Below are 13,712 nucleotides of genomic sequence, written 5' to 3'. Positions count from 1 at the left end.
GTGTAAAACCAGTACATTCCCAGATTTTTCAATTCTGTGACACGAAAACCTTTTTTATTGTTTTGGAAATAGGTAGCAGCAAAGGTTGCAAAACACTGTGAATGTAATTAATGCCACTGAATTGTCCACTTAAAAAATAGTTAAAATGGCACATTTCATGTCATATATATTCCACCACATTAAAAAAAAAATCTTCCTTACTCTAGCCAATTTGAGTTAGGTTTCTGTCATTTGCAGAAGAGCTGGTAATACAGTTCAATCTTTCAATCACTTATTCTGTCACTCCTTCTTGCCAAGTCCCCACATTCTAGGGATACAAGCATAAAAAAACGGAGACACGGACCTTACCATCAGGCCAGCAGACAACTACACAACAGATAATTGCCATATGGAATGATAATTATCCTAACGAAGGTAGTTACAAGGTAAACAGAAGAAGAGAAGCTCACAAATCTTCCAAGACTGAAAGTACCAGTTACTGGTGGCTGCTTGGTGATGCTGTTTTAGGAAACGACATTAAGTAGACATGATAAATGCCAAGCTCCATATTCCAGAAAAACAACCCCATCAATTCTGCTGATGGCATCCCCACTCTTGTCTGGTCTCCCCGGCATCTGCCTTCCATCACACCTACCGCTTTGTAAACACCTCATCATCCCTGAGGTGCAGGAATTCGCCAGTGGAAAGAACATGCAAACACTTTCCAAGAGAACCGAAGCCCACATATTTTATCCTAATGTAGTCAGAGGCTTGGGTGTCTCAGGCAGGGCCAAGATCTCTAACCGACACCTGGGCTCATCTGTTTAATGCCAAACAGCTCAACAAACTCCATCTCTGGAAGTCTATCACCACCCACACCTCCGCTCTTCCCGTTTCTCCCCTGGCACTGAGTGGCAAATTCAGGGGTCATGAAAAGCCAGTCCTGCTTTTAAGCATCTTTTGCTGTGGCTTCATATGGGAGGCCAAGGGAGAAAATGGTAAGTGAAAGGCCAGCTCATTTGAATGACAACGCAGAAACGGTAGGTTTTGTCAAAGGATGTAACGTGTAGAGCAAAAGGCTATAGGAAAACACCCTGCCTGCCCTAAGCCCCCATCTTAAATATAACACAAATCACAGACTAAACTGTATCACCTTCCCCCTCTGGCCACACATCTTTTCCTATAAAAGAATTCATATATAGAACATGCGCTGTCATTTGCGTAAAAGTAAAATAAATGAAGTATAAAAACATTTATTACATATATTTACTGTCATGCTGGTATGGGCACGTCATTGTGGTTGTTAGGTACTGTCGAGTCAGTTCTGATTCATAGCAACCCTGTGTACAACAGAACAGAACACCTCTGGTCCAGTGCCATCCTCACAATCATTGTTACGTTCGAGCCCATCGTTGCAGCCGCTGTGTCAATCCCTCCCGTAGAGGATCTTCCCTCTTTTTCGATGAACCTCTACTTTACCAAGCATGATATCCTCCTCCAGGGACAGGTCCCTCCTGATAACATGTCCAAACTACGTGAGATGAAGACTAGTCATCCTTGCTTCTAAGCAGCATTCTTCAAACACGGATTTCTTTGTTCTTCTGGCAGTCCATGGTATATTCAATATTCTTTGTCAACATCATAAAGGCATCAATTCTTCTTCAGTCTTCCTTATTCACTGCCCAGCTTTCACATGCATATGAGGTGATTTAAAATATGGCTTGGCTAGAAATAGAAATACCATAGGATGCAGCAATTCCACTCCTAGGAATATATCCAAGAGAAACGAAAGCCTTCACATGAATAAACATATGCATGCCCGTGTTCACTGCAGCACAATTCACAATAACAAAAAGATGGAAACTACTGAAGTGCCGATTTAAAAAAAACAAACATATATATGGCTTGGCTCAGGCGTACCTTAGTCCTCAAGGTGATACTTTTGCTTTTTAACACTTTAAAGAGGTCTTTTGCAGTAGATTTGCCCAATGCAATAACTACGTCACTTGATTTCTTGACTGCTGCTTCTGTGGGTGTTGATTATGGATCCAAATAAAATGAAATCCTTGACAACTTCAATATTTCCCCCGCTGATCATGATGGTGTTTATTGGTCCAGTGATGAGGATTTTTGTTTACTTCATGTTATGGTATAATTCATACTGAAGACTATAGTCTTAAGTGCTTCAGGTCCTCTTTGCTTTCAGCAAGCAAGGCTGTTTCACCTGCATATCTATCGCAAGCTGTTAATGAGTCTTCCTCCAACCCTGATACCGTGTTCTTTTTCATATAGCCCAGCTTCTCCAATTATTTGCTCAGCATACAGACTGAATAAATATGGTGAAAGGAAACAACCCTGAGGCACACCTTTTCTGGCTTTAAACCACATGGTATTCCCTTGTTCTGTTCGAAAGACTGCCACGTGATCTATGTAACCTTCCCCATGAGCACGATTAAGTGTTCTGGAATTCCCACTCTTCGAAATGTTATCCATAATTTGTTATGATCCACACAGCTGAATGCCTCTGCTTAGTCAATAAAACATCTTGGAAACCCTGGTGGCATAGTGGTTAAGTGCTATGGGCTGGTAACCAAAGGGTCGGCAGTTCGAATCCGCCAGGTGCTCCTTGGAAACTCTATGTGGCAGTTCTCCTCTGTTCTACAGGGTCACTATGAGTCAGAATCAGCTCTACGGCACTGAGTTTTGGCTGGGTTTAAACATCTTTCTGGTATTCTCTGCTTTCAGCCAAAATGCACCTGACATCAGCAATGATACCCCTTGTTCCACCTTCTCTTCTGAATCCAGCTTGAATTTCTGGCAGCTGCCTATCGATGTACTGTGGCAATCACTTTTGAATTATCTTCAGCAATACTTTACCTACATGAGATATTAATGATATTGTTCGATAATTTCTGCATTCTGTTGGATCACCGTTCTTTGGGATGGGCACCAATATGAATCTCTTCCAGTTGATTGACAAGGTAGCTGTCTTCCAGTGTTGCATTCATTTGTCAAAAACATCTCAATTGGTACTGTCAATTCCTGAAGCGTTGTTTTTCACCAAAGACTTCAGTGCAACTTGGACTTCTTCCTTCAATGCCATCAGTTCTTAATCATATGCTACCTCCTGAAATGACTGAACATCGACCACTTATTTTCGGTGCAATGACTGTGAATTCTTCCCACCTTCTTTTGAGTTATCCTGCAGTGTTCAATTTTTTGCCCACAGGATCCTTCCATACTACAACTCAAGGCTTGAATTTTTTCTTTAGTTCTTTCAGCTTGAGAAATGCTGAGTGTGTTCTTCCCTTTTGGTTTTCTAACTCCAGGTCTTTGCACATTTCATTGTAACACTTTACTCTGTCTTCTCAAGCTGCCCTTCAAAATCTTTTGGAAATTTAGAATACAGAAATATGGAAATACAGACTCTGGAAATATACAGAAGAAACTGGTATGGGGAAGGAAATCAGGTGACCAGGTCTTCAAAAGGGAGGGAGCTATGCCTTTCACTGTTGATCATGTGTTCTTAACGAGAGTAGTTCTACTAGCAAAAACAGTTTGCAGTTAACTACTAATCAAAAGGTTGGCAGTTCGAAGCTACCCAGCAGCTCCACAGAAGAAAGGCCTGGTGATCTGCAACCATAAAGGTTATAGCCAAGAAAACCCTATGGAGCTTCAGCTGTTCTCTATGACACGTGGGGCCACCATGAGTCAGAACAGACTCAATGGCAATGGGTTTGGTTTTCTTTTTTTTGGCTGGAGACAATTTAGGCTGCCACAATTTGGGGAGGAGTGCTACTGGCATCAAGTGGGTAGAAGCCAGGGATGTTGCTAAACATCCTACAGTGCACGGGACAGCCCCCACCACTAAGAATCATCCAGCCAAATATGTCAATAGTGCCAAGGCTAGACAGTTTTGACTATTTTTTACCACGTGAGTTTATTCCGTTTTAAAATGAAATGTTATCACACATATAAAAGAAGATATTTAACATGTAGTTACAATTTAACAGTTTAAAAAATAATAAAAATGAAAATTCTATATATAACTACCTCCAGTTTTATACAGGAGCCCTGGGGGTCAGCAGTTAGGTGCTCGGCTGCTAGCCGAAAAGTTGGCAATTTGAACCCATCCAGTGGTACCACAGAAGAAAGGCCTGGCAATCTGCTCCTGTAAAGAGTACCCAGTGCCATCGAATCAATTCCGACTCACAGCGACCCTATAGGACAGAGTAGAACTGCCCCACAGAGTTTCCAAGGAGCGCCTGGCAGACTTAAAACTGCCAAGCCTTTGGTTAGCAGCCGTAGCACTTAACCACTACGCCACCAGGGTTTCCTATAAAACTCTATGGGGCAGTGCTACTCCATCACAAGGGGTTGCTATGAGCCAAAAATCGACTCGATGGCACACAACAACAGCCTTATATTACTTTCACTTTTAAAAAATAAAGACACTTTTTCAAAATCCTGGGGCAAGTCAAAGGATCCCTGGTGGCATAGTGGTTTAGCACTCAGCTGCCAACTGAAAGGTCAATGGTTCAAACCCACCAGACACTCCACAGGAGATACAGATGTGGCAGTCTGCTTCTGTAAAGTTTACAGCCTTGCAAACCCTATGCCACAGTTCTACTCTGTTGCGTGGGGTTGCTGAGTCGGAATCGACTTGAAGACAACGGGGTTGGTTTTGATTTTCTCGGGAGAGTCAGGGAGACTGGAGTGTGAAAAGAATGCTACAGCATGACTCCAGCCCCAAGTGACAGGACAGGTGAGCTGGAAAGATCTGAGGAACACAGAGTACCAGAACTGCAGAGATGTCATTTCTTGTGCCAACTGCAGACAATTGACAGTGGTCACCTGGATGGCTCTTGAACATTAACTCAGGAGGCAAGAATGCCACAATCGACTGCGGAGGTCTACCGTGGGCCTGGGAGGGAAGTGCAGGGCCTATGGCTGACATCCCTGTGGTTAAGCCCTTCATTTTCATATGAGAAAAACCAGAGCCAAGCAAATAAAATGACTGACCTACGGTCACAGAATGAGCTGGCAGCAGAAGGCAGCAAGTGTCCTGACCCTCAGAAGAACACTCCATTCCTCTAGCCAGGGGTCTGTAAACCATGGCTACAGCCCAAATCCAACCCACCACCTGTCTAGGTACAGCCCACAAGCTTAGAATGGATTTCACACTTCTAAATGGTTGAGAAAAATAAAAAAGAAATAATATTTCATGATGTGGAAATTATAAGACATTCAAATGACAGTGTCTATATAAATTTTTACAGCAGTACAGTCACACCCATTTATTTATATATTGTCACCAGCCGCTTTTGCCCTACAAAGGCAGAGCTGAGTAGTTGTAACAGAGACTGGCCCAAAAAGCCTAAAATATTTACTATCTGGTGCTTCCCAAAAAAGTTGGCTGACTACTGTTTGTCAGTGTTTCTCAAACTTTAGTGGACATATGAATCACCTAGGAACATGCGAAAATGCAGATTCAAATTCAGCAGGTCCCAGGTGGGGCCCAAGCTCCCAGGTGATGCTGATACTGCTGGCAGGTAAGCCACACCTTGAGTAGCAAAGATCTACTCCTCAGTTCTCAAAGTGCAGATCCTGGACCAGCACCATCAGCAGCATCCGGGAACTTGTTGGAAAGGCAAATTCTCAGGCCCCACCCATGACTCACTCTGTGTATTAACAAGCACTGCTGTCATAGGGGTTAAGAGCTATGGCTGCTAACCAAAAGATCAGCAGTTCAAATCCACCAGCCACTCCTTGGAAACCCTAGGGGGGCAGTTCTACTCTGTCCTATAGGGTCACTGTTGAGTTGGAATCAACTTGACTGCAATGCGTTTTTTTTCCTACTCCATGAACACCTGCCTCCTCTGCCAGAAGACCAGAAGAACTGGATGGTGCCTGGCTACCATTACTGAACATTTTGATCAAAGATTCTACAGAACGTATGTTTTGCTGTGTATATTCTCAACCAAATGAAACCAAACCCATTGCCGTCAAGTCGAATTCCAACTCATAGTGACCCTATAGGACAGAGTAGAACTTCCCCATATGGCTTCCAAGGTTGTAAATCTTTATGGAAGCAGACTGCTACCTCTTTCTCCCACGGTGCAGCTGGTGGGTTTGAACTACCAACCTTTTGGTTAGCAGTGGAGCACTTAACCACAGCACCACCGGAGCTCCTTATGTTGTCAAGGACAACGACAAAATAACATTTTTAAAAAGATAAAAGATTCTACAGGAGAATCCTAATGAAAAGGGGGAGGGGGGAGGTTACAGAGGTGAATTTCAAATTTTCATGGGACCCAGACTTTCTGGAGCCATGGTGGCCGGATGAACCCCGGAAACTATTGCCCTGGGATAATCTTTAAACCTTAAACCAAAAATATCCCCAAATAGTTTAACTCAACTAGCAAAAAAGGTCTGCCTTGAGCATTGTGCTCTTTTAAGAGCTATCTATACGGGATCAAGCTGACAACAGCAACTTCAAAGATTAGATAAGAACCTTACAGAACTGTGAGTTTATGCTAATAGAAGAAGAACAGGAGGGTGGGAGTGATTACACAACTTGTAGAAGAATGTAATCAATGTCACTCAACTGTGTATGTACCCACAGTTGAATTGGTGTGTTTGGCTGTGCATATTCTCGACAACAATAAGTAAATACATTATTTAAAAAACAAAATAACAAGCCCTCCAGGTGATTCTGGTGCACGCTCACCTTTGAGAACCAAAGCTCTTCACCACACCATCTTAAACATGGGTTCAGGCTCTGAGAGATGTCAAGCCGAGCCTGACAAAATCCAGTGTCACAATGACAGCACTCCACAAACGTTCAGAAGGCAGGAGCTCCTTAAGCATTTTACCTACAACTCACATGTGATCGCCTGGCTGGTAGTCTAACAGAAAAGCTGCATATTTATGAAAATGTGTGATGACAGTTCATAATAACTTCCCATAAGAATGTACATTCGTCAACACAGCTAAGAACTGTCATTATTAGCACAACATTAAGAATGACCTAGTTAATAATGACATAAAGACAACAAAAAAAAAACAAAACACAGCTGTCATCTAAAGTCCTCATTATTGGTTTTTAATTGTTATGAACTGCGCTGAAATGGTTTCCACAGTCCATCTTTACATGGCCTCCTGGTTTGGTGTCACCTTTGTAAAACAACAGCTTGCACTGTTGTCTTTGAACTTTTCAAAGCCAGCCAACTTTTGAACAGACCCATTAAATTAGCCCAGTGCCATGTATTGGTGTGTTCTCTGCAGCAAAAACCATAAAGGCAAAGAATGAGAACCAATCTAAATGGTCAGCAAATGGAAGACAGGTTAAGTAAACCACATTCTTGAATTGGCCAAGGATGCTTCATTAAAATGAATGAAGCAGATCTGAAAGCATGAACCAAAAACTGTATAGAACACTTATATAGTATGACTCAATTTGAATATATTAAAGATAATTTTAAACAGCTTATGTGCATAAACATTTTTTTTTTCTGAAAAGATACACAAAAACCGTTACTTTGGAGGAGAGGGACTAGACAGCAGAAGGAGGGCAAGAAAATGTATTTCTAATTTTATAACTTTCCGTACTGTTTGATTTTTTTTTACATGAATGACAAGTATTTGTTGAGCACCTACTATGCACTGTTCTAGGCACTGAAGATACAACAGTGAACAGAAAAAACAAAAGTCCTCATCCCCCTGGAGTTGACATTCTAGCAGGGAGAAACAGACAATAAATAAGTAAACGTCAGTGTGTCCAGCAGTACCACTCGAAGTATGGTTCATGGGTCACTGCCAATCCACAGTTTGTGACCAGCTGGCAAACAGATAAGGAGCCTGTACCATAATGTAGATCAACTATGGCAGCAAGCTTGCCGTTTAGTTCCACTGACATTTTTTTCATAGCAATACTTTCTTGATGAAGAAAGCAGAGAGCACTGGTTTACATTCTGGAATAAAATCCTACCTCAGGCCTGTAACAGTGCCTGAATTGGCTACTTTTGAGTATTCCTGGGCTAGAAGGTATCGAGTGCTGTGAATAAATGTTTTGTTACATATATATTACCACAATTTAAAAAAGGGGGGGATGACCATTTTAAAAAGGATCCTCGGAGAAGGCCTTGCTCAGATGCTGACCTTTTAAAAATAAAATTTAAGTATGAAAATAAAATAAAACATAAAACCATGTGGGCCAGGGTAAATGCGGCTTTACTTACCAGGAAAGGTGTGCAGACCCAGGTGAAGGTCCCCACCGCTGCCAGGTAAGCAGACTTTTTCAGCACTTTCAGCTCTTCCTGCCTGATGGCCAACACCTTATCCTTAAAAGCCAGCTCCCAGGCGTAGAGCTTTAGTACCTTGATTCCATTAAGAATTTCATTCATCAGCTTAATCCGATTGTCTTTGCTCTTCATGTGAGCCACCTTCAAAGAAAGGGACAATCAATCAACATTGCATCCACGGGCTGGCCACTCACTTCTGACCTTCAAATCAGTTTTCTCAATGCCTACAGGGCACCATTACATGATATTATCATCTATTAAAAAGGGGTCTTCCTGATGGTGGGAAAACCTGGTCTGTAATCCCTATTAGGAGTCCCTGGGTGGTGTAAATAGTTAACACACTCAGCTGCTAATCAAAACGCTGGAGGTTTGAGTTCACTCAGAGGTGCCTTGGAACAAAGGCCTGGCAATCTACATCTAAAAAAATCAGCCCTGAAAAACCTGTGGAGCGCATGGGGTCACCATGAGTCAGAACCGACTCAGGGCAACTAGTATATATAATCTCTATGAACTGTATGTACTCTTCGACCCGAGACCACCTCCAAAGGATTCCTTTATCAAGAGAAAAAAAAAAAGAAACTGGTTTGAATCAGGCTAAGTTAAGATGTTAAGGGAGCTTAGAGTCAAGGAACAAAAGAAAAAAAACTCTTCAGGTGTCAAGGAAAGAAAGGGCACGGACTCTAAAACTCTGCTGACCCAAACACAAGGAATATATTGTGATTTTTTTTTCCTCCATTTTCTTTACTGGTTTTCATCCAGTATGTGGTGGCTAAAGTGCTAAGATAATACCAACTGCTCTAACAGGGATCACAATAGAGGGTCCTGGACACAGCTGGAGAAAAATGTTGAACAAAATTCTAACTCAAAAAAAGAAAAAAAAAGTCAGACTTACTAGTCTGACAGAGACTGGAGAAACCCCAAGAGTACGGCCCCCGGACAACCTTTTAGCTCAGTAATGAAGTCACTCCTGAGGTTCATTCACCCTTCAACCAAAGATTGGACAGACTCGTAAAACAAAACAAATCTAAATGGGCACACTAGCCGAGGGTCATGGAAAAGAAGGCAAGAGGGGACAGGAAAACTGGTAATGGGGAACCTAAGTTTGAGAAGGGGAGAGTGTCGACATGTTGTGGAGTTGGCAACCAATGTCACAAAACAACATGTGTATTAATTTTTTAACAAGAAGCTAGTTTGCTCTATAAACCTTCATCTAAAGGACAATAAAAAATAATCAACAACGACAACAAAGTACTAAGATATTTCCATGCCAGCTGGCACTAGTTCTTGTGGTGTATGCCCATGCTGTCCAGGTGTTAAATATTTTTAATATCACCCAGCATCTTCCATCTGCCAGGGACCGTACTAAGCATCTTACATGCAGTCAGCTATTTAATTGATCACAACAAGCCATCTGTTAAGTGCGATAATTTTCCCAGGGTCACAGATAAGGAAATTCCAGGCAAAATGACTTGGAGGCCAGCAAATGAAGCTGTTTCAGAGGCAGGCTGCTCCGGAAAACCTACACATCAAGACGACAAAAGGTGACCAGGTCCAAGTCCCTTCCTCATCGATGCCTGGTCCCTATCTGATGAGACCTCACATTCCACCAGGCCCACATCCTGGAACTCATCACCTCTACAGTACCATCTGGGCAGCCGTGTGCTCTCACATGTCATTCCATGGGCACATCATAAATATCTATCAACGGGGATAGGAGAAATAAACCACAGCCCCTCTCTGGTACGTACCATTAGGCACCAGTTCAAGAAAGTGAAGTCAGCCTATGTGTGACAAAATGACCCAGAAAATGTGTTGTGAAATAACAAAACCATGCTACTGAAAAGGCCCGTTTGTACGAAAAGAGAGTAAAAATACCAAAAAGCACATACACACACTCCAAACCTAATTACGTAGTTAATCAGATCCATAGATAGGTATGGACAAAGTTCTAGAAGGATTCACTTCAGTCTGTTCACAGAGGCTGAAAGGGTAGGGAAAGGGACATCCCCTTTTAATCTATATATTTTTGTATTATTTGAACTTTTTCTAATAATGAGAGGCATTCACTCTATTACTTGTATATTTAAAAACTTTAAAATCCAAATAATCTCTAAAAATTAAGAGTTTACCATAGAGTCTAACATAAGGTAAGAACTTCTTTGGGAAAAAGTAGGGACTAATTTTTACTCAGCTCTTGAAAACACACATACATACAAATATACCAAAACCAAACCTGTTGCCACCGAGTCAATTCCAACCCATAGCGATCCTGTGGGACAGCACAGAACTGCCCCACAGGGCTTCCAAGGCTGTAATCTTTATGGGATCGGACTGCCACATCATTCTCCCGCAGAGCAACTGGTGGGCTCAAACTGCCAACGAGTTAACAGCTGAGCACTTAACCACTGCACCACCAGGCCTCCTTATATACATACACAAGTCAATCAATTCCATGGTAAATAAGGAGTCTGGTGGGGCTCACAGACATTGTGGCTTCAATCACTAACTCACTGGGTCTAAATCAGGAGGCCTCAGCACTGGCCACCCGGTGGAATCACCTGGGAAGCTTTAAAAATCCCAAAAGCCAGGCCTCACCCATACTTAGGGAATCAGAATCTTGGGGTGGGGCCCAGGCATCTGCATTTGCCAAAGCTCCCCAGGCCCCACCCTGAGATTCTAACAGGAAGGCAAGGCTGAGAATCTCAGAGTTGAGCAGAATAAACTCAGCTAACACCCAAGTGGAAAAGCTTCAGGTGAGGGGCCAGCGGAGCTCTGTGGAGACAGATACCCTACCTGGTAGGTCTTGGTCTTCATTGCCATGACAGCATTGAGGGGAACCATTAGGATCATCACAGCCACCCCAGCCAGGACGGATGGGCCCAGGTTCTGAGGAAGGAAAAGAGACAACCACTCACCAGACAGGAGAGAACAGAGGTCAACGAGCTGATCCACCCCACACCAACTTGGGCAAGGAAGTCTGGGGTAGTTGTCATGACATTTTTGCAGCAGTGGGATGTCAAGAGTTTGCAGGTTGATTCCCAAGCATCACTCCAACCCCTCTTAGAAGAAGCAGGTCTACAATCCCTTATCCAAAACTCTTGAGGCTTGATGAGTCTTGCAAATTAGAACTTTAATTTCAGAAAGTTAAAAAGGGGTTGTGCAAAAAAGGCCTAACATATAACCAAAAACACATTGCCATCGAGTCGATTCCGACTCATGTGACCCTATAGGACAGAGTAGAACTGCCCCATAGGGTTTCCAAGGCTGTAATCTTTACGGGAGCAGGCTGCCACATCTTTCTCCTGGAGTTAACATATAAACCAAAAAAAAGCCCATTGCCAGCGAGTTGATTCTGACTCATAGCGACCCTATAGGACACAGCAGAACTGCCCCATAGAGTTTCCAAGGAGCACCTGGTGGATTTGAACTGTCGACCTTTTGGTTAGGAGTTAACACATAGCAGGCCTTAATGTTGCTCGACAATTTGTAAAGAAACTGTCAAATGGGAACTAATTTGCTGGTAAACATTCATCAAAAACACAGTAAAATATTTTCTAGAAAGGCCTGCTGACGAGCGGTGGCTTTTGGCTGGTGTCTGGGAACTTGGATTTCAAGAGAGTTCCCACCATTCCCAGCTGATTAATGGCCCACTGTGCCTAAACTAGGGGGAGCCCTGGTGGCACAGTGGTTAAGCACCCAGCTGTTAACCAAAAGGTCAGCAGTTCCAACCCACCAGCTACTCTGCAGGAGAAAGATGGGGCAATCTGTATCTGTAAAGATTACAGTCTTGGAAACCCTACGGAGCAGTTCTACTCTGTCCTGTAGGGTCACTAAGAGTCAGAATCAACTCAGCAGCAAGGGGTTTGGCTCTTTAGTGCCTAAACTATTTGTACAAACAACATGGTTTATGCTGAACATCCCTTTTTCTTCTGGGAGTCTGGCATTTTGGTACGTCCCAGGTAGAGGCTTCCTACGTGACCAGCCCCCCGTAAACACCCTGGACACTGAGTCTCTAATGCGCTCCCCTAGCAGACAACATTTCACACGTGTTGTCACAATTCATTGCTGGGGGAGATGACTGCATCCTCTGTGACCCCACAGGGAGAGAACCCTTGGAAGCGCCCGCCTGGGCTCCCCCGGTCCTCGCCCATACACATAACACCTTTTCCCTTTGCTGAAATTGCAGTGAATCCTTTCCTTGTAACAAATTATGGCCATGAGCCAAACATCTGCTGAGTCCTGTGTGTCCTCCTAGCGAATCACTGAGCCTGGTGTGCTCTCAGAGAATCCTAACACAGGAAATATGCCATGTATCGTATTACACCCTCAGCAGGGCCTAAGACCAGAAAAAAACCAAACCAAATCCATTGTCGTTGAGTTGATTCCGACTCATAGCAACCCTACAGGACAGAATGGAAGTCTCATAACGTTTCCAAGGCTGTAATCTTTACAGAAGCAGACTGCCCCATCTTTCTCCCACCGTCAACCCTTCAGTTAGCAGCTGAGCGTTTAACCGTTTCAACACCCCATAATCACATGCAACGATTTTTCAGCAACAAGACAGGAATACTCACACTTACAGGGATAATCCAGACTATAAATGCTCTCATGTCAGCTCAGGTCAGGTGTTGCTACCCAGTGAGTTAAGAAAACATTCGATTTTCAGAGTGTTTTAATTTTGGGATTTGTAGATAAGAAGATGTGGACTTGTTCTATTATTCCATTTACTGACAGGGGAAATGTAGTCTCAGAGAGGTTAAGAGTCAGTGGCGGAGACAAGATACAGATCTTAGGTGCCCCGAAAAGTCAGCCCGGTGCACATTTACTTAGTCGAAATATACGGATGAATTATAAGATAATGTGATTTTATTTTTCTTTAGGCATTCAGGAAGACATATATTCACAAAAATGTTGAAAGTACTTATCCTCGGGAATTACGATCCTAACTCCAGAACAATGCTGTTGTTGCTCCAAATGGTTTTGAGACTTACTTGTTTCTGGTGAAGACTAACACACCTTTCAGCATGAATATGACTTCTACAGACAACCAAAGCACTCCAAATCAACTCTGACAGCAAATAACTACTACAGCTGAGGAGTCCTGGAGCCCTGGTGGTACAGTGGTTAACAACTTGGCTGCTAACCAAAAGGTCAGCAGTTTCAATCCAGCAGCCCTTCCTTGGAAACCCTATGGGGCAGTTCTACTCTGTCCTATAGGGTCACTATGAGTTGGAATCCACTCGACGGCAATGGATTTGGTTTTGGGCTTTAAGGAGTCCCTGAGTGGTAGGTGTGGTTAGGTGTGCGACTAGCCAAACCGCTGGCAGTTCAAACCCATCCAGAGGCACCTCAGAAGACAGGCCTGGCAATCTGCCTGCAAAAGGTCACAGCCTTGAAAACAGTATGGGGCACAGCTCTACTCTGCACACA

The 13,712-nt window shown here is 43.2% G+C and overlaps 1 protein-coding gene across 4 annotated transcripts in view; it reads right to left on the bottom strand.

The window, feature by feature from the left end:
• Positions 1 to 13,712, bottom strand: part of ABCC1 (ATP binding cassette subfamily C member 1 (ABCC1 blood group)) — a 175,242-nt gene that overhangs the window by 60,234 nt on the left and 101,296 nt on the right. For all 4 annotated transcript variants that reach the window (XM_010601238.3, XM_064295633.1, XM_023540926.2 and 1 more), the window contains 2 exons: positions 11,076 to 11,168; positions 8,220 to 8,423 (listed from right to left, as the gene is read on the bottom strand). In XM_010601238.3, coding sequence (XP_010599540.1) covers positions 8,220 to 8,423; positions 11,076 to 11,168 — 297 coding nt within the window. The remainder of the gene's footprint in view (positions 1 to 8,219; positions 8,424 to 11,075; positions 11,169 to 13,712) is intronic.

This window comes from Loxodonta africana, chromosome 12 (assembly GCF_030014295.1).
Source record: "Loxodonta africana isolate mLoxAfr1 chromosome 12, mLoxAfr1.hap2, whole genome shotgun sequence".
Classification (NCBI taxonomy): Eukaryota; Metazoa; Chordata; class Mammalia; order Proboscidea; family Elephantidae; genus Loxodonta; species Loxodonta africana.
This window is presented reverse-complemented; position numbering and strand designations above follow the sequence as displayed.